The 27,204-nt window shown below is 35.3% G+C and overlaps 1 protein-coding gene across 2 annotated transcripts; it reads left to right on the forward strand.

The window, feature by feature from the left end:
- The first annotated feature begins 2,900 nt into the window (after positions 1-2,900).
- LOC129002736 (inositol hexakisphosphate kinase 1-like) lies at positions 2,901-26,752 on the forward strand. 2 transcript variants are annotated; one of them, XM_054430760.1, is made up of 8 exons: positions 2,901-3,204; positions 6,661-6,908; positions 7,857-8,023; positions 9,745-9,920; positions 19,686-19,930; positions 20,918-21,073; positions 21,547-21,640; positions 23,040-26,752. In XM_054430760.1, exons 1-8 carry the CDS (start codon positions 3,166-3,168, stop codon positions 23,133-23,135), a joined length of 1,221 nt encoding a protein of 406 aa, XP_054286735.1. In that variant the 5' UTR covers positions 2,901-3,165; the 3' UTR covers positions 23,136-26,752. The 2 variants fall into 2 exon arrangements, with proteins under 2 accessions (XP_054286735.1, XP_054286736.1); XM_054430761.1 differs by having other exon boundaries at positions 21,553-21,640.
- Positions 26,753-27,204: the final 452 nt, after the last annotated feature.

Genomic DNA, 27,204 nt, shown 5'->3' on the forward strand with positions numbered 1-27,204 from the left:
AGGAGGTCTCCAGTTCGAAACCAGCCGGGGTCACTATCTTTTTGCCAAAGATTTTGCTTTGAATGCGTCTACTTCTTAACTGTACATCTTTTGTTAGAATTTGATGCATTTATAATTTTATATAAGAACAGGACTTTTTTTAATAGTAAACCTTTATTAGATGTTTATCTTAAATCTTTTAGCGAATTTCCCATATATAGGGAATAAGCTATTACCGTAGTACTCATGGTAAGACCTGGACCCGAGACCGATCTAATTTTTCATTTTGAGGTCCCTAGAGGCCAAAAACACGATCCGTTCAAATTCATATATATATATATATATATATATATATATTTATATATATATTTATATATATATATATGTCCGTTAGCGCGATAACTCGAGCAAAAATGATCCGATTTTGATGAAATTTGGTACAAACGTGTAAACCTACGTTAATTCGAACGAGTTCGCGATCCAGCATAATCGGACCATGGGAACGGGGGATTATGGGGGGTTTTATGGGGTAAAAATGGGGTTTTCCCATTTTTGAACCTAAAAACAAAAAAATTTTGCGATTTCTTTCTAAAACGTTTTGTTGAGCTTAAAAAAAGAAATAATTTAGTATATTGAAGCGCTGTTGTATGCCTAACGGTCACGGAGAAAATTCAAAAATAGTGTAATTAAAAATTCCCATGTTATTCTTATGGAGAAAATGAAAATTGTTGTAGTTTACTTGTTTATGGGTATATATTGATAAAATTTGGCCAATTTATTTATTTCATCCTAGATACTATTGATGTATGGTCAAAAAACACTTTTTACCTTCCTCGTAGCAGCAAACCTAAGCACTTGTTAAATCTAATGTTATTTAAATAGGGAATAATATGTCTTATTTATTGAAATATTTTAGTAAAAATGTAATCAGACAAGTTGAAATTCGCTTAGTCTGCAGGTTTGCTGCGGCGGGGGTATTTTTATTATCAGCAAGTTTGGTTGGTTAGGTTAGGTTATAACAGTTTAATTTTATAATACTAAATTTTTTTTTTTATTTACTTTACAATCTGTTCTATTATATATTGAACAATAAGTAAATACTATGTAATACGAAAAATTGACTTTGGAACATTAAAAATAGCTGTTAAGCACTCTCAACAACAAATTTTTCAATAAAAACACTTTACAAAAATCTGTAGGGCAGATAAATTTTAAAATTAATTTTATAATAAAAAAAGTAAACATTCATTTTCTTTTCATCTTATATATTTGTTATATTATCAGCAAGTTTGGTTGGTTAGGTTAGGTTATGACCTAGTTTTATAATTAAAAATTTATTTTTTAATTAAAAAGTTAATTTTATAACTAAAAATTATAAAATTAATTTCAATTTCTTCAACTTAGCGGTTCTAGCGGCGAACACTGACACTACAAGATATGTTAGCCATTGTCCCTCCCGTGTGCCCCACCGCAGCTAGAGAAAAATAATCTTGATCCGAACAGCTGTTCGCTATTTCAGAGATGATTATGTGATAAACATTTAGAGAAAAATTGACAGAAATCGCACAAAATTTGGTTTTTAAATGTCCGTAATTTTATTTACAAAGTAGGGAGGCCATATTTAAAAGCTAAAGACACTCTCGCCAATCCAGTGAATACATTAAAATGATTCGGATCTTAATAGGTAGGCCTACTCTCGTTTTTCAGGAGAAGGCCGCGTAAAATGGCTCTTGGGCCGTGACAGACGGAAGACAGACAGAAATTGAGATGAGACTTGCTTCGGCTTCTTTAATGTATAAAACGTAAAAATAACCTAAACATTTATGATTTTGAGCAATGTACAGACAAAACTCTAATTTTATTTATATAGATTGTTACCTAAAGTTATAGTCTGTTATTCGGTGTTATTCGCTGAGCATGTTACATAACCTAGTCAATTCAACTTTCACTCTTCAATTGTTATTACAACTGTATGTCATTTCCATTGAACAAGTTTTTCATATTTGCGTATCACTGATGTATCTGTAGCCTGCAACATTTATCAGCATGTAATAAGCATCTTGTCACATGTATCACTATGTAAAATGATTTTAAGAATGGTGTTTGCCATAAAAATAAATAAATAACATTAGCTGCTTCCAAACAAAACAGCTGTTACAACGTTACAACCCTACTTGCAACTCTGCCACTTCGATAGAGGCGGCCGCCGGCCGTGGTCAGGCCGCTCAACATTCATGACCGTAATAGCATAGACTAACCAACACAAGTAGACTTCTCATCCCATTGTAAATTTTGAAGCTCGTTTTTCATGTCTAGTTCATGTACGCCACACTGGGCGCTACTGTCGACGAAATTTTGTTTCTATTATTTTAGGGTTAATTTCTTGATTTGTGCTTTACTGTTTGGTTATATAACTAGGGGACAGGTTATTGTTTATGATTAGATCGTATTATTTGGTTAAACGAGGTTTTAAATGGCTGTAATAACGGGAAACAAATTGTAAACAAAACACGACCTCTACAGAAAAACGTACAGAACTAACAATAAAATTGTCTTCAGCTGTTCCATAAGGATGAGAAATCTACTAAGGGAGTATGTGTTATCTATGGTAATAGTGTTCATACACGGCAGCAGTCGTTCATATCCATAAGAATTAGCACAGGGATTTTTGTGATAAGAAGTCTTTCGAAGTTTACCGATTCTTGTGTATCTAAAATTGAATTTCGATACATTAATATCAATACGTTATATAATTATGAGTTATGGGACCCAGTATTTTAACATTTTATATAGTGCAGCCTGTCACATTACACAATCAATAATCAATGACTTCTGAGCAGTAGCGCAGTATGGCTTTGATGGCCAGACCTGAAAGAATATCTAGCAGACACGATATTATTAGCTAGCAGACGACAAGAAATAGTAGATTATTTGTTTTGATTATGTCTATTATCAACTAAATTCTTATGAGTGTTTACCATTTCCCAAAAATTGTAGTACCTTTGTTCTGATATTTTTAAAGATTCTTTCTTCATATATTTATAAGAATTCATCTCAATTAATTTTACAATCAGATTTTGTATAAGTGAATAACATATCCCTATTGTTAGTTGTAACTTAGTTACTCTTCTATTAAAAACTTGGATACATGATTGGTTTTACAAATGAATCCAATTCATTCTTCTAATGGAAGAAAACTCAGCAAATGGAACGAATTATATTTCAGTAGGTATCAGTTTTAGTTTTAGCTAAATGTAAAACCTGAGCTAAAAGTAATAAAATACTAAATTTACCCTTTAGTTTCCATAGTGTATTCATCATTCAACAATTAATTATTTACACAAAATGGTTATCAAGCCTAACACCTGTCATAAGTTAATAGTATAAAATAAAACATTGGCTTAGGCCAACTTTTTATCAGTAACTAAAGAAGTAACTACATTTTAGGCCTATAGGCTTAGTGGTTTTATCATAATGATCTATAGTAACTTAGGCCTAGTTTATTCAGTGTTCATACACAAATGATGAGTTAATGAACTATGTATTTTAAATGAAATGTATTAGGGGATCCAGCAAGCAAAACAAAGAGAAAGTAAGTTATATTCAAGTGCAAACACCGGTACTTTCCTGTTAAGGGGAACATTCATTATTATCAATGATTTCTTTTGGATATATCAATATTTTTATTTTCTTTTACGATCCATATTCCATCTGTTTTAATAAACAAATTTAAATTACAGACAGATAGACAAACAGACATTCCAAATTTGTCCAAGTTATAGCCTACTTGGTTCAATAACCGAGTTATTGAGTTATAAGTTAGCTCGTATTAGAGAATAGGATTAAGAACTAATCTTGTTTAGGCAAAAATAATAGCCATATATTGGATTAAGAAATGAAACTATTGTAAACTAACCTAACATAACTAACCAATCGTGCTGTAGGCTAAGATACCATTTCAAAATTCCGTTTGATAACAGAAAAGGCATTTGGGAAGTAGTTTCAATATAATTTTTTATTGTTTGTTGATACTGAACAATATTTATTTATCATAGTTGTTAGTTGATAAGTTTCAAGGTAGGCCTATCAATATATCGAATAAAAAATAAAATATCGATACCTATATCGAAAAGAAATCATAGATTAATGAATGCTACCTTTAACAGGACAGTAGGCCTACCCAGGCGCCCAATGATGTGTATGTACCTTCCATGAAACTTTTCATAGATATTTACCATGCCGACACTTTGCGTGCGTATTTTAAGGTGAAGATAAGTTACCAATGGTGAATTAACAATATGACAGCTGCTTTGTTACTGACTAAGATCAGCTGGTTATTAGACCAGGATAATTTATTAAAAGCTATTGGGTTTTTGGATTTACCCGAAGTTAAACTGGAATCACCATATATCTCAGGTATGTGTCAAGTTGTCTAGAGTGTGTCATCTTCTCAGAGAGCTCAAATCTGTGTTGACGAAGTCACATTTGGTAACTGTCTACCACGCGCTCTTTCACAGCCACCTTGTGTATGGGATTGTGGTCTGGGGACATTCTACAGATAGGTACTCAGGACCTACTACTTCTTCAGAAGAGCAGTTAGGATTGTGTCCAATTCTGGCCATTTGGACCACTGTAGGCCGTTATTTATTGACTTGAAGATCCTCACCGTCTTCAGTCAGTACATCTACAGCATCTTAACTATGCTAAGAGTAAACCTCGAAGACTTTAGAAAAAGAGGGAGTCATCATGACCTCGGTACCCGCAGAGCTGGTGATTTGGACATACCCCGATGTCGTCTTGGTATGACACAGCGAGCGTATCCTCAGTCAGCCCTGAAGATTTTTAATGCTCTACCGGATGAGGTGAAGAACCTGAACCCGAAGGCTTTTTAAGAAACGACTGAAGGATTGCTTAGTGAAAAGGCCGCTCTCTACTCTCTTCAAGAGTTACAAGATGGGTCTCTATTTGAGCAGTAAAAAGCCTCAACACACTTCTGACGCAGTCTATCCAATTTTCATTGGTCAACGACGAAGACGACAAGTATTACAAGTATTACAAGTAATGATCTTGGACAATCCAGAAAAAAATTGACTTTTTAGGAACCGGCAATCTTTTTTGATTAAAAGGCAGACATTATGTTTATAGGAGGACTACCAAAGTATAAGTTATAACCAAAAACACCTGTCATAAGTTAATAAGTAATATAATAAGTTATACTAGTGTACATGTTGCTCGAATTCGAGCAATTGCAAAGTATTACAGAAGTTATTTCAAAACGAATGACAGTCATATTTACAATGAGTTTAAAAGAGCCAACTCAAAAATTACCGGTGTGTAACTCAGACCATGTTTATCTTCGTTATTGATAAACCTAAAGCATTCCGGCCGGTTTTCTCCTTCTCAAAATACTTTGCTGTACAGGCAACACAGGTCATTGATAGAGGGCCGAGAACGAAAAGTAGTTTTGGGGCACATTTTGTAACCTAATAGTTGAGATTGTCCAGGGTCAGGTGCTGACTGTGATGAGTTAAGCATATTACGCGCCACTGTTCTGTAGCTGCGGTCGTTATTACAATTACGCATCCTGTCTATAATTCGTTGTCGTCACGTCGGAGGCAATTAAAAGAAAAAAACCAAAAATAAACAAATTATTGCTTCACAAAACAACGATAAATAGGCTACACAAATTTAAGATACAACCATACTAACACGATCCGTCTTGGGGGTTATGTTTACACAAACTCAAATAGTAAATAAATGTACGCAATACGTTTTCATTGAATTGAAAAATAAATAACAGCAGTTAAATTATACAGCTGATCAAAATGTAAACAATTATATTCTTCATAAGGATAACATGGGAACTTTCAAAGCCACTGGGGCAGAGCCCAAGGGATGGTTTCAAAAATGTAAGGCCAGTTTGCAAATCTACGCGACATGCTATTTCCAATGAGACGTCAATGGATAAAATCGGTTAAGAAATGGCGGAGGAGTTCAACCGACAAAGTTTCATGTAGCGTATTAATTATATAGATAATCAAGCTTTAGGTGGTTATGCATCTAGGATCAAAGAAAATCTAGGTCTTACATTTTTAGTTCTAAAAAGTGTGTAAAACTATTCCCATCCAGTTAAAGTGTATGTGAGAAAGTGTCTCAGTCTTATAGCAGTTGTGGGAAAATGGACCATGTAGAAAAATTAATATAGTTTGTTTTTAAGTTCTATTCATTGCTTGATGTCTCGTTTTACCCTTCTTAATTAAATCTTTGTAACTTTGTCAAAATGAATACTGTACTAAGATGTACAGCCATGCCTCATGGAAATGAAATAGCAAGAGCTCAAAGTACAGTACACAACCATTCACAAAAAGGGCCAGATTGCACTTAAGTTTTGGATAACTGACGATCGGATAAGACATACTTACCCAACTGTGTCGGACTGTGTTAATAAGACATATTGACATTTAGTGCTAACCTTCTTGGGGAGGAAAATATTTTGGTAGTAAGTATTAACTTTGGATTTGAACTCTAAGGTAGACAGCCCATCTCTAAAGGACTGGCATACAGTACTGTAGCCATCCATTTTTTCATTCTAATAGGAAATAGTTTAGTGGAGCACTTACTTCTCCACTCTCCACTCTTACACTCTTAGTTATATACTGTGACGTTCATTTGACATTTCAGTTGCAGCCATTCATTCACCAAGTCGGTGGTCACTCCTCCCTCCTCTGTCTTGATGAAGAGACAATCTGTAAACCTGTTATTGATCGTGAACAACTTTTCTACGAAACTATACCAGAAAGTCTCAAGTCATTTGTGCCCGTGTATTATGGCATCGTTAAAGTCCGCCTGATTCAAGATGGAGATTACATAACCCTCTCTGCAACAACTCCTGCAAATTACAAGCTTAAACCCTCCGAAAATTTAAAACAGTAAGTAGTTCCATAGGTCAAACATACCGGTACTCCCTTTGTAGTAGAGATCCTTATGGATCAGCCAAAGACATTTTTAATGTTAGTTCTGTCCGGTGTTACTAGGATCGAGTTTTTGTTTACAATTTGTGTCTTGTTATTTCATTAAATTCAAAATCTCGTTTAACCAAATATAATGATCTAGGTAATCATAAACATTAGCCTGCTATTTATATAACCAAACATTATAGCACAAATCATCAAATTAACCCCAAAATAATAGAAACAAAATTCCGTCAACCCCCAGTGTCACCAACATCAACTAGACATGAAAAACTAGTTCATTCAAGTTTTGCCTAAAATATAGTGTTGGAACATATAAAGTTAACTTTAGCTAAAAAAGTATGACAATTAATTTTGTGTTCCACACACAAGTTATCGGTATGGATAAAAAAGTAATGACCACCATTAAGTTTGCTGTAAAAATTTTGATATGGTTTACCAGAGCTTATTACAGTCAATAATTTATATATCTGTTCTCAAAGTACTAGGCCTATCATTGTACAATTTAAAAATGTATTATTTTGGACATATTTAAATTGCATGCTCAAAAACCAATGTACCAATGAACCAATCTACGATTCCCTAATTTGCGTGGTAAATATCTTAACCACTCGTTCAAAATAGCAAGTAATTTGGAACATATTGTCTTTAACTTCAAACTGTTTAGTTGCACACTATGTCCTAGGATGTGGCAAAATTATGACCTTCCCCTATATTCTCTTACTCGAATAAACTTATATTAATCATATGAATAAATGGGAGGACAGTGGATATGCACACACCTCAGTATTCATTCCTATGTTAAGGATTAGGTACAAAAAAATTGCTTGTAAATAATATGGGTACCCTGTGAACTACAAGTAAGAAAGATATCTAAAAATATTAATTTAAATAATAATTTTTCAGGCTCAGAGTTCGACGCAATGGCAGTATAGAGGTAGACAGCTTGTCAGAGGAAATGGTGTTCGATGCTTCTGATGTTTCGGCTTCACTCAACCCGTGGGTGCTCAAATGTCACAAAGAGTATATTACACATCTCACTTCTCGCATGGAGGACATGCAAGGACCTCTTAGTATCCTTTAAGTTATTTACTTTTACATTTCAAACCCTAAATTTAGTTTAAACGGTTTTGTTTATTAAGGTCAGTTTTAGGATTGGTTAGAACATCCATGGAGGATTGGTTGTTGTAGGATTGGTTGGTTCTCAATAATAGGACCCTCAATAGCAAGCCACTCTTGATAACAAGTGTAATTTTAAAAATAGGTACTGTACGCTTGATTTTCTATCATCACCCCTAATCACATGCTGTTGTAAACCTCAATAAGAAGTCTACCTTGATAACAAGACATATATGATCGTCCCCACTGGAGTCTTGCTATTAAGGTTTTGCTTTTGAAATATTACTGCAATTTTGTATGTTCTAAAGTACTTTATGGAGTAGTACAACGAATGTGGATGGCTTTCACGTTTATCTACAAAAATATCAAAGAAACATTGCCCTAACCTTTTTGACAATTACGGTATCACGAGTGAATAAGAGTCTTAGTACAAAATATTGTGCAACCAAAGATTTCAATTGTTTTTACGTAACCTGACAAAATAAATCCAAAATACACATTCATGCTGAAGTAATCGTTTTTAGTATGATCCCCATATTGAATATACCTTGTGTCCCATTAATAATCCCCCCTGGTTAATTTTTGAATGGCTGCATGTATTTGAACGAGCTTGGATACACGTTACTAGGGTAATGTAAATTACTTTTTGGTGGTATTTTGAAATTCACCCCCACTCCCAAAATAGGGGTTGCTGGGGGTAACTTAAAATTTTAAAATAACAACCCATATCAAGTAGCACATAATTTTAAAGAGCTTTAAAAAAGGAAATTAATGCCGCAAATCCGACTTTGATACGATGGATTTTCAAAAAGTTATGGCAAGGTTGGACGTTAATTTAACTGGTTTACATTCCATCACTTTTTTTCATGGCTGTAAATTTTCCAATAACCTTTACTATACATGACCAGGGTGAATTCACACACTTTTTAACTTGATTTTGAATTTCATCACCCACCTCCAAATAGGGGTTGCTGGTGGTGTTTAGATTTATTTAAATAGGTACAATCCCCTATTTGGGGGTGGATGATGAAATTCAAAATCATGTTAAAAAGTGTGTGACATCACCCTTGTCACGTGTACGGATAGTTATTTAAAAATTTACAGCCATGAAAAAAAATTAAAAGTGATGGAGTGTAAAGTTCCAGTTAAATTAATGTCTAACATTTCATGCCATAACTTTTTGAAGATTTGTCATATCAAATTCGGATTTGTGGCATTAATTTCCTTTTTTAAAACTCCTTTAAATTATGTGCTACTTGATAGGGGTTGCTGTTTCAAAATTCAAGTTCTCCCCAGCTACCCCTATTAGGAGTGGGGGGTGAATGTCAAAATACCACCAAATAGTACTTTACATTACTTTAGTAAGATGTATCGAAGCTCCTTTGAATATATGCAACCGTTCAAAAATATACCAGGGGGGACTATTATGGGACACTCGGTATGTTAGCAAATAGTTAAGGAATATTAATGAGTTTGTTGAGGACATCTTTGTTTTGTTCTATGAAGGTGTAATTTTTAAGAGTTTTACCCCTTAGACTCAACATTTAAGTTTATGAAGTAATTTTACCAACAGTTGAAAACCACCTAGTTGTGAAAGCATTGAAAATGTTGACTAATCATTGAATAGTGTCCACTGTTTATTTGAACATAAGATTATTCCTAAAAACAAATACAGAATTTATTGTTTTGGAGAATCTAACATGGAGGTTTAGGCTCCCTTGTATCTTGGACTTGAAAATGGGTACAAGACAATATGGGGATAATGACACGCTAGAGAAAAGACAAAGTAAGATGGTGAAAGTAATTTCGACGACGTCGGCAAAGCTAGGGGTCAGGATAGCTGGAATGCAGGTAAATATGGACTGTTTTATTAACACATATATGATATGTGTTAGTTAAGATACCCAGAGTATGTTTCAATTAATGTACCCCTTGTTTTTTTCAAATTTTTGTAGTCCCCTCAACTCAGCCCATCGGCTGATCATGTAACACAGCTACATCCATTTCCTTTTTCATTCTTTGTATATTTCTCAATTTTTAATTCACATAGTTATTTGTATTTATTATACTAGCTCGATCTATGTATTGTTAGATTATACGCTGTAATGGTTATAGCCTGATCAAATAAACTAACCCCGTTGGTTTCTCCACTACACCTTCAGTTCCTACTGCTCCCACACACCAATGCAGTTTTTCTTAAAGGAATGTAAAATGTATGTTTCATTTGAGTACTTAGTCATAGTCATAGTCATATTAAGGAACGCGGCAGCGTTCCGCCCCGCCAAGTCCCCCAGCGGTACACAGCTGCTGCAGTGTATATATACTTGACGTGACAAAGTGGCTTTTTCACTCTTCTATAGCTCTGAAGAAACAAAAGCTATTAAAATAATTGTTCATCTATTGGATAGGGGCACTCATCCTCAACAAAATAAAAAAAAGAATTTAAAAAACTGTTGTGTTTGAGCCAAGAAAAACTAGTTTGAAAATTCACAAATTTTCCGTGTTCTCCTTCTCCTCCTTCTCCTTCTCCTTGAATGTTGACGGACCTACAGCCCAAACCACTGGCTCAATTTTAATGTTCTTTATGTTGTTTGAAAGCCCTTAACGTGTAGATGTGCCTTTTGAGGGTCTCAAGTCGGTGAGTTGAACCATAAACCCTTGGCAAGCCCTCAAAGTACGATTTTGGCCCATTTAAATAACATGGGATTAAAATCAAAACAAAAGAAGGACCAGCTGCGATTAAATCTCAATTAATTTAAATGTTAGAGAAATTCATAGGAACAGCTGAAAAATTATTTTAAAACTTTCATAAAGTATTTTTTCAGGTATACCGAATGATTTGAACTACTTACTATATAAAATTACTTAGAGCAGTGATATTCCCCGATACTTTCCATTGAAAAATGCAGTGTACCGATGGTACACTGGTACAGCAGTTCGTCATTTTTAACAGTTTAATACTACTTATCAAAACATATGAAACCTAGTAACTTGAAACTTAGTACTAGTACTAAGGTTTGTTTTATGTTTTGATACACTAAAACAAGTAAAAGAATCGGGAAAGTCACTTTACGTATGTTAAACCAGCAATTAAAATGTAAATATAGGATTAATTAGTTTTTCAATATTCGTTTTGCCTTATGCTATTTCCAACAAACCTTAACTGTTTGATTACATTTTTACTTCTATAATAAGGGCTCAATTTACACTAGTCTTTAGATATACGGGTTTAATTATCAGAACACTTATGTAACACCAACGCATTTTATGTTGTTCAAGATGAACATTGCTGAATTTACAGCCCCAGACACAGAACCTATATTAATGGATGATGACTAGATTATACAGTTTCAAAGCATGTTTCAAAGTGTGTGTTTAGTTTAAAATAAACATATTCTTGACAAAATCATAAATAGAAACAACCACCCTGTTGACTATACGTTTAACACATGTTTTCAAAAACTTCCAACGTAGCAATTTTTGTTAAATAGTAATTTTGGTAGGTGTGTCAAAAAGTTTTTAATTGGTTTATAGCAGATAAGACCAAAAAATGTAGAATTTAGTTCTACACAAACAATATTATTGAAATGAAATGAGATGTAGTTGTGCCGTGGTCTATATATTTCACCCAAACTATTTATAACCATTTTTAATTACCAGCTGTAAATAAAAAAAATTTGGTGTCTTGTTTATTTTTACAAAAAGAGCAGCATTGTTTATGTTTAGTGAAGAGATCTAGTTCAAGAACATTGAGATGATTGAGAACATTTCTTAGGATCATTTGGTAAGATACCACGTCCATGTTTTAATTGCATTTACTTTCTTTCTAATCTAACATCAGTATGCCTTCTAAAGAAAGACTGGCAAGAAAAAGAAAACAAGAATGGTATTTAGAAAACGCCCCTGCTATAAAAAAAAGAAAAACAGAAGAAGCTAGCATACAATCCACTAATAAGAGTTCTACTTCTAAAGCTTGGTACCTTGAACATGTTAAAGGAGAAAAATCCAAAGCCAGAAAACGTTATCTAGCTAATATTGAAACTGAGAGGTTAAGAAAAAGTGTGCAGTACAGTGCTAATCCTGAACCTCACAGAGCTAGGTTGCGGCAGCAATATTCTGCTAATCCTGAGCCACACAAGGCTAGGAAGCGTCAGCAGTATTCTACTGATCCTGAGCCACACAAGACTAGAGTGCGTCAGCAGTATTCTACTGATCCTGAGCCACACAAGGCTAGGAAGCGTCAGCAGTATTCTACTGATCCTGAGCCACACAAGGCTAGGAAGCGTCAGCAGTATTCTACTGATCCTGAGCCACACAAGGCTAGGAAGCGTCAGCAGTATTCTACTGATCCTGAGCCACACAAGACTAGGAAGCGTCAGCAGTATTCTACTGATCCTGAGCCACACAAGGCTAGAGTGCGTCAGAAATACTCTACTGATCCAGAATATTATAAAGCTAAACAACGTTTAAACTACGGTGCAAAACAAGAAATGAAACAATCTAATCGCAGGAGACGTTACAAAGTACTTTGTGCAAAACACCCTGGCCACTTTCGCTTGCGATATAAACTTAAGGTTTTTCACGAAAGGGTGCGAAAGTGTGCAGCCTATCAAAGCAGACGCTTTTTTTTAGAAATAGATCTGATGGGAAAAGAAAATCATTACAAAATGCAAAAAGGAAAATTAAAAAAACTGTTGCAGCTTCACATATTTTCTTGGGGAAAATAAATTGTGAGAAAATAGCCAGACTTATAGCAAAGAAAATACTTGAGCAAGGTTATACTAAAAGGTTGCTAAGGGCTAAAGAGCTCTTGAAATGGGTGTTGCATGCTTATAAAAATTACAAAAACAATTTCCTTAAGCTATTTGTTAGCCTGCAAAATCGTGCTAAAGAGTCTCTTGCTAAGCTATCTGCAACAAGCACGTTTGAAGACAATGTTGAGGCGTTGTGTGGGCACAGTCTTCATGTTTCCACGTCGGAGCCTTATTTGTGGGAGTTTACGTATAGAGTGTTTCCTGGTAAACAAATAACTGTTGGTAATGAGCCCAGCACAGCTCATAGTTCTCCAAAGAAACAGTGGAAATGCAACTCAGATATGTGCTTCATTGAGCCTGACCACTTAGAGCAACTTAAATCTCTTTACAATGAAATAGTTGCCAGCTCTCTCACTAAAGGTTCTAAGCTTATTGTCAGCATGGGAGAGCACTCATGTCAAAGTGGTGTATCATCTCGTGTAGGTGTTCATCCTCACTCTTTGGACTGTTACTCAGGAGCATGTGTTTCGAAACTTCCTTTTCTGAGAACAATCTATCCTCACTTTCCTGCAATTCGTAGTCTTGTCTCCAAAATTTACCGACTGTTGAAAATAACTAAGAAGATTATGCTAATTAAAAATGGTATTCTTAACGTGCAGGTGAACGTGTTGTTTTCGATAGAAAGGGAATTTAAAGAGCAAACAAAAGCCTTTCTTACAGATGACACAAGTGAAAGCAAGGTCCCTGAATCTGAGTCTCAGTTGTTCGAAAAATATCAAAAAGCATTTGAGGCATTGGAGAAGCGTTCTTCTGAAACGCCAGTGTTTCCCTGTGTCTCATGCGATAAGTTGTTTAGTAAGCAGCAAGTAAGCCTTTTGAAAAACCTAAAAAATCAAATTGTAGGACACATATGGAAAAGAATAAAAGACATAAAGAAAGAAGAGTGCAAAACAGGATGGATTTGTCGGGGCTGCCTCGAAAAACTAAGGAAAGGTCAGATGCCTCCTACTTGCATTCTTAACGATCTCTATGTTTGTGCGCAGCCGAAAGAGCTAACTTGCCTTAACAGTTATGAAAAAGTTTTAATTCAGAGAGCCAAAGCATTTCAGGTTGTTACAAAAATGAACACAGTTGGGAAAAGAACAAGTCGAGCTTTCTGTGGGTTGAAAATGCTCCTGTAATGGGGACGTCCAGCAACGCAGAAGTAGCCGACTTTATCCTTAAGTACATTACTTGCAAGGTTCCAAATGCATCCGTTTCCCCTACTCTCAACAACAGAGTTACAAGTTACCAAATGCATCACCACAACTCGTACTGTATGCGGACAAAGAAAACCAAAACCGGGTTTCGTAAGGCTTGTCGTTTCGGGTTTCCCCGGCCTATCACAGGGAATCTTGTTCTGCGTGACGTTGTCGAGTCTGTAGCTGGCAGAAAAGCTCTCAAGTCTAAGTCACGTCTTTATGACCTACCCAGAACACCAAGAGAAAGCTTTGTCAATGACTACAACCCGGCCGTGTTGCTAGCTTGGAATGGAAACGTGGACATCCAGTATGTAGGTGAAAGCACTTCTATCCTACATTGGTATGTCACAAAGTACACTACCAAAAGTGAACAAAGTCATGCTGGACAAGTTTTTACAGAGATTAATTCTACAAAATCATTAGCTAGTAGACTGTTTAACGTTGGCCTTAGAGCTTTAAACAACCGTGAGTGTGGTTCTTTAGAAGCCAGTGACACACTGTTGGGCATTCCATTGTACGGCACGGACCCGGAGACAACAATAAGATGGTTAGATGTAGGCATGACCAGACGCAAAAGACTACAAAAAATCGACAAGATACGAAATATGGACCCAAGTTCGACGAACATATTCTACGAGTCGTGGGTTGACGACCACTACCCAACTAGACCAGATGAACTTGAAGATATGAACTTATACGACTTTGTGAGATGGTACGATATAGCTGCTCAACCACCTAAAGGCGACCGTGAAGTGCATAAGTTGAATTCAGGCAAATTCCTCACTAAAAGAGTCAGACCATGCTTACTGAATCACTATAAGTACAGCCCCACTCAGGATCCTGAAAAATACTACCATGCATTACTTCTTATGTTTCTTTGTTGGAGATCAACTGATGAGCTGAAAGAGTCTCATGAAACATACACAGATGCTTTTATGGCCAAGCAGACACTTCTCACTCAAGCCTTCAAATATGACAAACGTTTAAAAGACATAATTGCGGCATCGGAGAATGCAAGAGACAAAATTCAAAACCGAGTTGAAGAGATCAATGCAGAAGAAGGAGAGGTTGCTGATCCATCCAATATAGCCTTTCAGCCCTTTAATGAACCTGTACCCGCATCCCAGCCTGTCAGGGACAGCAATTGGTCGCCGAATGACGAGCCGTTTGAGAAAAAATACCAAAAACTCAACGATGACCAAAAGAGAGTGTTTGATTATGTCAAACGAGCTGTTGCAAACTCTGATGGGACAGATAAATATCTGAGACATTTTGTAAGTGGTGTGGGAGGTACTGGTAAGAGTTTTCTCATCAAAACTATCAGCTCTTGGACTAAAAAATGTCTTCAAGCCTCCACATCAATATCAGCTCCCACAGGACTAAGTGCTTACAACATCAATGGTTCTACGATCTACAAAGTGTTTCAGCTGCCAGTTGAGCATGGAAAAACTCCAAAGTACAAAGCTCTTACTGATGATGTTTTAAAAATGTTGAGATCCAACCTGAAAGATGTGGTGCTCTTCATAATAGACGAAGTGTCCATGGTCTCTAATCTAACATTGATGTACATAAATCTCAGATTGTGTGAAATATTCAACACCTCAGACCAAAGTAACGGCTGGTTTGGTAAAAAACATATACTGCTCTTTGGAGACCTTTTGCAACTTCCACCAGTACATGAAGACTCCCCATTCATTGAACTTGACAGTGGCAAACTTAGTTCTTTTGTTGGCTCTCTGTCTTGTGTTAACATCTGGTCTGAACAGTTCTCTTATGATGAACTTACTACAAACATGCGACAAGCTCAAGATTCTAAGTTTGCTGATGTGTTAAGCAAAGTCAGAGTAGGCAATATGACCGTTGAGGACATCCGTCTAATCGAAAGCAAGAAAATACATCTTAATGGAAAAACTGCTTCGGAAAACCTTTCTCTACTAGGAGATTACTTGTCTGCTTTACCCAACAATTCTGTGTGCCTTTGTTCAACTGGTTACCAATGCTCCATAATAAATGATGAAATGGTCAATAGAATAAGCGGTCCTGTCGTTAACTTGGTTGCAAAAGACTCAGTTGACTGTCTACCTCGTCAACAAAACAAAGTTAAAAAGATACTGTCATCTTACAACTCTGACTGCAGCAGAACGGCTGGTATGGAGAAAATTATTCCTATTAAGGTTGGTGCTAAAGTTATGTTGCGCAGAAACATTGATGTCACTGTGGGGCTAGTTAACTCCGCCATAGGAACAGTAACGGGGTTGAGGTTTAATACAGACAATTCTGATGATGTAGACTCAGTGACAATTAACTTTGATTGTGGCATTACCCATCACCTACAGCGAGTAAACGTCAAGTTTCAAGTGATGGATAACGCATTTGTGTATCGAGAGCAATTCCCGATATCAATGTCCTACGCGGTTACAATTCACAAATGCCAGGGCCTCAGCTTAAATAGCGTAATAATTGATATTGGGGAGTCCATATTTACATGTGGCCAATCATATGTTGCCTTGTCACGAGTGACTTCATTAGAAGGGCTTCATCTTATTAACTTTAACCCAAGAGATGTGAAGCCTCAGAAATCCGCCATTCTCGAATACAACAGACTAAGGCAGAAGTACAAATCTGATCTTCCACTTTACAACACAAGTTGTGACTCCTCTTCGGCTCCTTATGTGAGAGACAGGAAGTGGTGCCAGACCAAAAATGTCGAAAAAGTGCAGGATGAGAGTACAAAACCAGTACCCTCTGCAAAGACTACCGGAAGATCGAGAGTTCAGTCAACTTTAGCATTAAGAGGGTTTAAGAACAATGATCGTGTGTCATGTTATGCGAATGTTGCAGTTCAGATGCTGTATTCTGTTCCGTACATCAGAGAGATAATAAAGAACTCGGAACTAATTTGTCCTCAGTTAAAACAACATCTTCATGATTACGAAGTGTCTCCCTCGGAGGTTGTTTTAGATACAGTGATTTTAAGAAACCTCCCTAACAACAATACATATACCCTGACAGAGCAGCAAGACTGTGCTTTGTTCTTGCTGGACTTATTGGAGACCAACAAGGGCATTATAGAAGCCATCTCATACAGCACGGTGAAAACCACAAAATGCCAGCACTGTCATTACACATTCACAGGGCAAGAGGAGACAGGCAATATAATCAGAATCCCCGTGGTGGCTGGTAAAGTAACACTACGAAATCTGTTAAGCCTTACGATGAACGACCACTGGGAGCCCTTGTTGGATTATGTGTGCAGTAATGATGAATGCGGCCAACGAGGATCGAGCCTGGGCAAAGTACACGTCACGAAGTCAAACCGCTGTGTTCTCTTACAGTTTTTAATATTCAACAACAACTTACAAAAGATTACCACAACAAACATAGCAGGAGTCCCAAGTGCTCAAGTGACTATAGGTACTAAAACATACAGACCTACAGCAGCAATCTTTCATCACGGAGATACAATATCACGAGGCCATTACACTTGTACCATGAAGACAGCTTCAGGTTGGACAACAGCCAATGATGAACAAATATCAAACCAAAGATGGCCCATTGGTTCAAAGAATCTGTACATGCTGTTATTAACAGAACAGTAGAGGCAGCAGTTATTACTTTGTTACTAATAAAATTTATTTTAATTTTTTTTTCAAAGAAAATAGAATTTTTATTTTAACTGTTAATTTTCTACAAAAATAAATAAAATCTAACAAAAAACCACTAAGTGGTAATACTTTCCCCGCCAAGTCAGCAATCCAAAAAAGATAATAAATCATTGTTTTTTTCCGCCAAGAAAAACAATGTAATGTATGGCTTGTTAAATACTTCAAAACATCAATGGCATCTTTGCAATGGCAAAAGTTTACTGTTAATTTATTTTCTGTAGTAAAATTACATCATTTTGTTGGTTTCTACTTTTATTTTTTATTTTTAAAATCACCAAGTTTGGCACCTTGGCGGCAGACTTTTGCTTGATCACTTTAAAAAATACCATAAAATTAGTTTCATTGAGCAAGTATCTCTCCCATTAGTACATTGCTAGGTGATAGCTTATTTAAAAAAAAAGACCTTATTTGAGCCACATTTCATAAAATCATAATAATGATGGTTTTATATTTACTGATTACCTCGAAATTATTATACTTAGTTAGTTGGACTAATTAATTAGAGAAGTTGATTTATGAAATTATCCTCAAACGTAACTTTAATGAAAAAACCAAGCAAAAGTCTGCCGCCAAGTTGCCAAACTTGGTGATTTTAAAAATAAAAAATAAAAGTAGAAACCAACAAAATGATGTAATTTTACTACAGAAAATAAATTAACAGTAAACTTTTGCCATTGCAAAGATGTCATTGATGTTTTGAAGTATTTAACAAGCCATACATTACATTGTTTTTCTTGGCGGAAAAAAACAATGATTTATTATCTTTTTTGGATTGCTGACTTGGCGGGGAAAGTATTACCACTTAGTGGTTTTTTGTTAGATAATCTTTATTCAGGAGTACAACATGTACAACTTGCTTCTTCATTCGCATCTAGGTCTTTCATTTAACCAGACAGCCAGTTTTTCTAGGAATTTCAAAGATCTTGGCTACAGCTGGACAATCCAGCCACAAAAGTTTGGCATATTCTACCTTTATTGTAAACTAGCTGTACCCGCGGGCTTTGCCCCGCTTAACTTCATAAGTATTCGTATGGCTCAATCACGTCCTGGTTGAAGTTTGTTCGCTACGCTCACTCACCTTCAGGTTGGAAATCGTTCGCTGTGCTCACTTGTTTTCAGGTTAGCTCGTTCGCTACGCTTACTCGCCTCCAGGTTGATGTTCGTTCGCTACGCTCACTCACCTTTTGGTTGCAAATTAGCTGTTGTCATACATTTAAAAAAGTCATCCCTTTTATTGGTTATAATACCGTACTTTTATAAAGGTTTTTATGTTTTAATATTTAACATTGGAGAATTTAAACGTTGTTAAGTGCACAGGTGTGCTGCGATTGGGGTTTAATACATTTGGACTTATTCAAAAGTAAAATAGTTTTCTGTGCTGCAATCTGTAGAAACACTGTGGCACTATTTCAAATCATGACTAATGCTAATACAGAATGTTGTAGTTATTCAAACTTACAAAACAGTTGGTGAAAGTAAACATCTGCTTTTAGTGCTTTTAAATTATATTTATTTGTAAACATTCTAGATCAAAAAGTCTGACATTGGCCCACTTAAAACCCTCTGGGGCAGAGCCCTTTTGACGGATCTGCACCAAACTTTACTCGAACCATCCTTGAAAGATGCTCAACAATCCCTGAAAGTTTCATTACAATCTGTCGAGCGGTTTTGGAGTCCATAACGTATATACATATGTACACACATACATAGTTCCTCTTTAATAGATATAGATTGCAATGGCCAGTTTCTGAGCCTTTTGATTGTTAGTTGCATTCTCCGTAGTCCTTCACTGGTTGACAACCTTAGTGATTTCCCCTTTTTGTATGCCTAGAATTCCTTTCCATTTTTCTTTCTTGAGGTAGCTTATTTCAATTAAATATCTTAAAAATTCAGATAAGTTTTTTTCACATATCAAAAATTTTATTTTAATAACAAAACGCTGTGTTTCTGATCCAGGTTTATCAGGCATCTTCTGGCAGATTTCTTTGTCGCAACAAACTGTATGGTCGGACATTGACCACTGCCGGGTTTCAAAATGCTGTGCGCAACTTCCTCCACGACGGCACGCGGCTACGCACGGACGCGCTACCTCCGCTGATTCGACGGCTAGAGGAGCTACGCAATGTTTTGACCGGCCTAGACTCGTTGAGGCTCTACACTACGTCACTACTACTGCTGTACGAGGGACATCGCAGTATCAAGTAAGACGACACTGTAGCAGTTGGGTCCTGTCATGTTTGAACAGTTTACATTTTTTGCTAACTTATTTGTTTAACGATTTTGACTAAATTTATGTTTTTTTTGTGTCTTTAGCATAACAGCATTAGCATTGTTTAGATCTTATGGAAGTCCATATCACTTACAACATTTATAAATAGGCTGTAAAAGTACATATTGTATCTTATTACATCATATTGTGATTTACTAGTTCCGGACAGTTTTCTTTACATATTTTCTTAACATTCAATCGATAATTTAACCTTTAATTTAAACTATAAAAGTAAATTTTTTAGCATTTTGGTATCATTAGAAACATTGACACCCGATCATTAATTGTGAAAAGGTCCACCAAATGTTGTCCTACAATTCTTTTTAAACTTTAGAATACTTAAATAATAATAATACTTAGTTCTTCACAGTTCTAAAAAGATAAATTGGAAACCAGAAGCATCAAACGTGGTTGTTTACTATTTGCAAACCCTCAAGCCTATTTACTACTATTTACAGCTCTCAAGCCAGCCTAATTAATTGTTAGATTACCTACAGTACTGAAACCATTACTAGTGTCTTGAGAAGGACTGGCTAGTTGGGTGCATGAAACAAAGTAGTCCTTTTCCTTGAATCTGCTGTTAAAAAGCTGTGTGTCAGAGTGGTTTAGTGCTCGCTTAGTAATCAGAAGTTCATCGCCAGTTATATTCTGATAAACTTGAGTTACTTTCTGTTGGTTAAAAACTGGCCACAGCTGTTCTTGATCATTGGCCTTTTACGATCCTGACTAAACCGTTGATCTTAGTAACTAAGCTACACAAATCATCCACTCCTTTCTACACTCATTCTACATTTATATTAATCTTAAACGCCAGTTGTTGTTGCAATCGTGAAGTGATTAAGTGCTTTTCCACATACACTGTACTGTTGAGATTGCTACTTGTTGAGATGTGTCTAACCTGCTTCAACACTAACAATAGCAGTAACGAGGTGGCAGGGCCGGGCCAGCAGACGACGGAGCAGAGCGGGACCGAGACCCGAGCGACAAGAGCCAGCAGTGAGGACAGACTACTCTCTCCCCCCTCACCAGACTTCAGGTGTCGCAGCGTCAGCTGCAACCCTCGTGATCGCAAACCGTAAGAACTATTTTCAATTTGTATTTTGTTTTTAACTTCCTGGATCAAAATTTTTGTATCATATTTAAGTAGTTCAGTTTTTAATTTTTTTAATGACTTATTTTAACTTACTAACCTATCCCACTAATTAGGTGTAGTAGAGTAGAACTCCAATTAATTATCCGAACTAAAACTATCCAAACCCCAACTATCCAAGACTGATGTACGGTATGTGTGTATGTATGTTTAAAATCAGTCGCAAACTTGAAATCCAAATCAAATTGTTGTTTCATTTTTAATGTAAAAATACTTAAGACATCACTGTATTTGTTTGATTAAATATTTTATTTTTTTTTTGAAGAAAATGACTGATTCAGATACATGTTCACCATGAGGCATTGGTTTTTACTTTTAAGCTTAAGTTTTTTTTTATATCTTCTTTGTTTTTAGTATTTATGTCAAGCTTAGGTGTAGAGTAATTATTATTGCACCAGTTTCAGACCTGTGGGAGTTGTGGGGGAAGAACCATTGACTGATGTAAGAATTATAGACTTCGCTCACTCTACGCACGCCACCATGGATGACAAGGTAATAGTATATTTCGTACCTAGGGCCGAAAATGAGGTTTTGCCGGCTTGAGATAGTTTTTAAGTTTCGAGACGAAGTCGAGAACTTAAATCGATCGAGAGCTGCAGAACCATTTCGGTCCGTGGTACGAACGCTATTTTTCACCACACTATACCCTATTACCACTATTCACCACTATAATAATACACACTGATAGTCAACACCTTAACAACTTTAAGGTTATGCGAAGAAATGATTTGAGGAATCAGCAAAAATAAAAATAAATTACAATAACAACAATAACACAATTCTATTGCAATGCTATGAATTTTGATTGTGTATTTAAAATGCATTCATGGTTTAAGTAAGTAAGCGGACAGATGATTTTGCGGCCCCGGACTGTAAAAACCTGCTCGGTCCCCAAATTACGATGACAGCTGGCATGGCCAGCAAAACGTAACTTTCAGCCACCAATTAACGTATGTAATACAGCCAAAAAAATTATAGTGTGGTGAAAAGTATATTTATAAACCATTTTTTAACGAATAAGGCGTTTTTGCTTTCTTTTTTGTGTTGGGCTTCTTATTGTTATTTTGTTTACAAGTTGATAATGTTTTAAGTTGTTTTAAATAGTTCTGACTTAGTATGTAAATCGTAATTGTATACAGTAGTATATAGTATATTTTATGTTTGAAACTATGTCAATTTTTCAAAATGTAAGGTCCTTTTTTAATTTTGTATGATCTCTTGGTCAAGCGGCTGCAGCTTTGACAGAAAAAATATAGTAAAATTTCATGTTTTTGGCAAATGAGGAGTTTTATTGTGGACTAAACAACTGTTAAGGAACTAGATAATTTTATGTTTTTGTTTTTGGCGTCTCATATCCTTATATAATGATACTAGCCATATGTTTTTGGCGTCTCATATTCTTATATAATGATACTAGCCATTCGTTCAATTAATCAGTTGTCATTCAAGCCTTTTTTGTTGGACCGATAAGTTACATGAAATGACTAAATGCCTTCAAAACACCTTGGCTTTGCGGCTTTTCCAGTGAGCTAACACTGCCAACCAGACGATTCAACTACTGGTTTAACTAAACACCAAAGCTACTGTGCCTAACAGAATGACTGTTTTCTGTTATGACTGGAATAAATTCACCTCCGTCCATTCGAATCATAGAGTTCTGCCGACAAAACTTCAAATTACGTGCTTCAAATCCGTCTGCCCTCTGCTTGGACTTTTAAATAGCGATTCTCACAAACTGAGCTTTTATTTTGAATTATCGAATTGAATTACCAGAAGTAGACTGAATAACCTTAAACACACTATAGTGTGTTGGTGTCATGGTTTAAGTTTAAATCAAGTAAAATAGATTTAACTCAGTCAATAATACATTTTCCTTGCTGTTCCATTACAGGTGATTTATTCTGGTCCGGACAACGGTTTTCTGCTTGGACTCAACAACATGATTCAGCTTCTCAAGTCAATACTAGCCGACCCTCCCAGTAACTAGCTAGATCCACACAGTTCCTCATAAAATCTTTAAGGGTTTACAGTCAATAGTGGTAGAAAAACGACTGATTGTTTATACAGAATTTAATAAATAGCTCGCAATAGTGTAGAAATCTTTCTATGTTGGTATTTAACAATATGTATATTAACGGGTCATTATGTTTATGTCCTCGTTGACGCTAAGGTCAATTTGACATCGAAAAGTGACGTATACTTCTTGCAATTTAGTTTCTCTCGCTTGTGTTAATTTTAATATGTGATTGCAGAATTTAATATTTAAAAAATCAGAGTCTTTTCTAGTCCTCTATTTTGTTAGGGCATGATAAACTACAAGTCTTAAATCATCCGCAGATTTTGATGCAAATTTAAAGGTATTTTTTTATAATGTTTTGATTCTAAAAACAAGTCTTGTTAGATTTAAAGAGTCTTATTAATGAAAATCTACTGCAAATGTTTATCTCTATCACATACCAGACTAGCCTAATTTTCCGAGTCTCCCAAGTGAGGCTACATTTTGAAAATCTTGTATATACCACATACCAATTATCCATATTTTATTCTTAAATCACCCTTGATTATCTTATAATCACCTTAATGAATGTATTCTTAATATTATATTATTGTTTTCAACAGACTTAATAGGCACTAGTCTAATTTAGTCATTACCTACTGTAAGCAGTAGGTAATACAGTAAAATCTCACTAACTCGACAGTCTGTGTATCTCGATAGCCAACAGCTGACAGGGTGCAACAAAAAAAGCAATATTTTCAGAAAATTTAGTTTTAATTGTTGCAATATTTGACATTTTTTAAGATTATTTATTCAGTATGTGAAAATACTCATGTAAGTAATAAATGTATTTGTAAAAATTAATCTTTTATGTATTAAATTATTAAAACCCATTAAAACTTTCAATGTTCTGGATTACTCGACGATCCCCAAACTCGACGATCTCTGGGTCCACAAATCGTTGAGTTATTGAGGTTTTACCGTATTACGATAAGTCAGTAAAAATGGCTATGGTACTGATAGTAATGTTAATAGCTCACTCACCAATTTAATACTTTTTCCTAAATAGTAATCGGTTGCAAGACTTTTCAAGATGTATGTATATACCTTATATATGTACCTTATATATTATGTATATACCTTATGAATAGACCTTAAGAGGTAAATTTTCAATTAAAATGGACGTAATTAATATTTATAATAAAAATAAGTGGAATACTGCCAGTTTTATTGTGTTGTATATATTAATTTTTCTGTACATTTGATAGATAAATTGTGTAACCAAAACATATATTTGAATGAGATCCACACCAGTCAGATTTGTCCATAGTTACCATTATTGTTCAGCAAAAAATCTGCATTTGAATTTTAGTGGTTTTGTTTAAATTATTTTGGTAATTTAAAATAGCTTGCTCACACAAGGCTGTGGCGTCGGTGTGTGGCAACGTCACAACGTCATGCCTATTGCCATGGTAAGAACAGAAATAATAAAAGTGTAAACACAAACATTTCCTATACTGTCCATTATAAATTAGTGCAACAGAAGTTTTGGTTTGGAGGGATATGGTGTTGTCGCTTTTGTCTCGCCGCAGCCTTGTGTTAGAGTGCCTGTGTATTTTAAATTTATTGTTCACACCTACTGAGATAACTGGCTGGGTAGCTGAGTGGTTATAGTGCTGGCCTACTAATCAAAAGGTCGCCGGTTTGATACTTAGAAAAGTCAGTAGCTTTTTAATGGTTCGAAACTGGACCCAGCTGTTCCTGATTGGGCTTTAAATAAATGATCCTGGCTAATGAAACAGCTGATCTTAGTCAGTAACAAAGCTACAGAGATCATCTCACACCATTCTACACTTATCCTTCACTCATAATATATGGGCATTAGTCTCGCGTGGAATGTATCACATAAAACACGGGCTCTCTGAGAATTAAGCCTAATCTAACCCTACAATCCAATGAAGAGTATTATACTAAGAAGAATTTAGAAACCTAAATGTCGGCTTCCTAAACTTATAATCGTTTTAGCATATTTTTGTTTTGTTTTGTTTTACGTTACAATGTTACCTAAAGGTTTGCTAAAATGATTTCAAATATCTAATACTCCCTCCGCAGCAAACCTGCCGACTAAGACAATTTCCAGTTGCCTGAATTGATTTTCAATTAAATGTATTTAATTAACATTAGGTTTTATGAGTACACAGGCTTGTTGCTACAGGGAGGGTAAAAAAAAAACTATTTTTAGTAAAATGTTAATAACTTAGTATATAATAAATAAATTTACGAAGTTTGATCAAAATATATCCATGAACAAGAATACTACAACATTTTACATTGTTTTTTAAGCTCTTTAAAATGGTCTGGAGAGAAATTGGGAAATTTTGTGTTTAGAGGGTCAAAAATGAGAAAACCCAATTTTTACCCCATAAAACCCCCCGTAAAACCCCATTCACATGGTCCGACCATGCTGGTTCGCGAACTCATTCAAGTTTATCCCGCCTTACTTCTTCAAGCCAAATTTCATCAAAATTGGACCAAAATTACTCAAGTTATCGTGTTTACGGACACACACACACATTGTGCACAACGAATTGTGCTTTTGGCCTCTGGGTACATCAAAATTAAAAAGTAAATCGGTCCCGGGTCTAGGTCTTACCATGAGCCCTTTGGTTATAGCTACTTCCCTATAGGGAAATTCACTAAAAACCAAAACTTTTATTGGTAAGTTTTTTTGGATTGTGTCTTTGTATTTATGAAGCTGTAAAACTTGTCCTTTACATTAATTGTGGGCTAAGTGAAACTTTTTTACATTTTTTTTTTATTATATTATATTTTACTTGCTGTCATGCTACTCTATTCAGGAACAAAAAACAGCAGGGAACTGGGCAATTGTATAAAATCAGAAATTTTTATCAGGTCATGATAGTTTATGGCTAAAATGGATCTTCATCAGGCTTTCACATCAGACTTATCACAGAGAATTAAGATACAGAGGAAACATTCAATGGTAATGGTACACTTAAGTCGTGTCTAGCACCCGTTGCTCATGTCTAGTGCAAATTTGATTGGTTGTCCCCTTCCCCCTCACCATCACGTACTTCAGCGCTCACTCTGTAGGGAGAGCTACAATTTCTTTTGGAAACATTAGCCTTTCGGGTTTTTCCTTGCTTGGTACTAGTATATTTCTGCCCCACCATTTCAGAGCTAAAAGTACATGGTTGTTCCATAAACATGTTTCCTCTGTATCTTACTTCTCTGTAGACAAAAAGAAAGTGGAATACGAATCCAAAATGAAATAGTGAGTAGCCTTGACTTTTGATACTTAACTGTATTTTAATAATAGTGAATGTTAGTATACTTTATTCTTAAGGGTTGAAACCTATTTTATAGAACAGATTTTATTGGACCGCTGTAATTTTGATTTCCCATGGTTTAAAGACTTAACTTTAGCCCTGAACTTTGGGTATTCAGTGTATTGATGGATATAGGTTTAGGTTTACTAGCTTTAAGCTATTGTTACCGTTACCCTAGTTTTATATTGATCATTTAGTGAAAAAATCTGTGTTATGTATTTTTTAATATAATAAAAATATATGTTTGCTAAAAATTGATATCGCAACGATCATTTATCCTTGACTAAACCTTAGTTTATTACTTGAATGGTCTATTTTTGTTTGCTGTTGATTCTTTTCCATTACATATTTATAAAACTAGTAATTTATTTCTCTCAACCTTTTTACGGTATATATTTTTAGACTTGGATAGTATGTCTATCTCTAGTATCTATCTCTAAGATATTTGAGAAAGCAGTGCATTTGCAGTTATCTGAATTTTTGGAAACAAATAACTTATTGGATGATAACCAGCATGAGTTCAGACATGGTAGGTCAGTTGTTAGTGCTGCTGTATCTTTCATTGAGTCTGTTATAGACTCAGTAGACAAAGGCAATTTTACAAAAGGTATATTTATGGACCTCTCAAAAGCTTTTGATAGTGTTATTGTTTCTTCATAATATTGCCAAACGGCTTAATCATTTTCAAAATAAACTTATCACACACTTTT

Source organism: Macrosteles quadrilineatus, unplaced genomic scaffold, assembly GCF_028750875.1.
Source record: "Macrosteles quadrilineatus isolate MER2022 unplaced genomic scaffold, UCM_ALF_1.0 Scaffold_9__3_contigs__length_116548681, whole genome shotgun sequence".
Lineage (NCBI taxonomy): Eukaryota > Metazoa > Arthropoda > Insecta > Hemiptera > Cicadellidae > Macrosteles > Macrosteles quadrilineatus.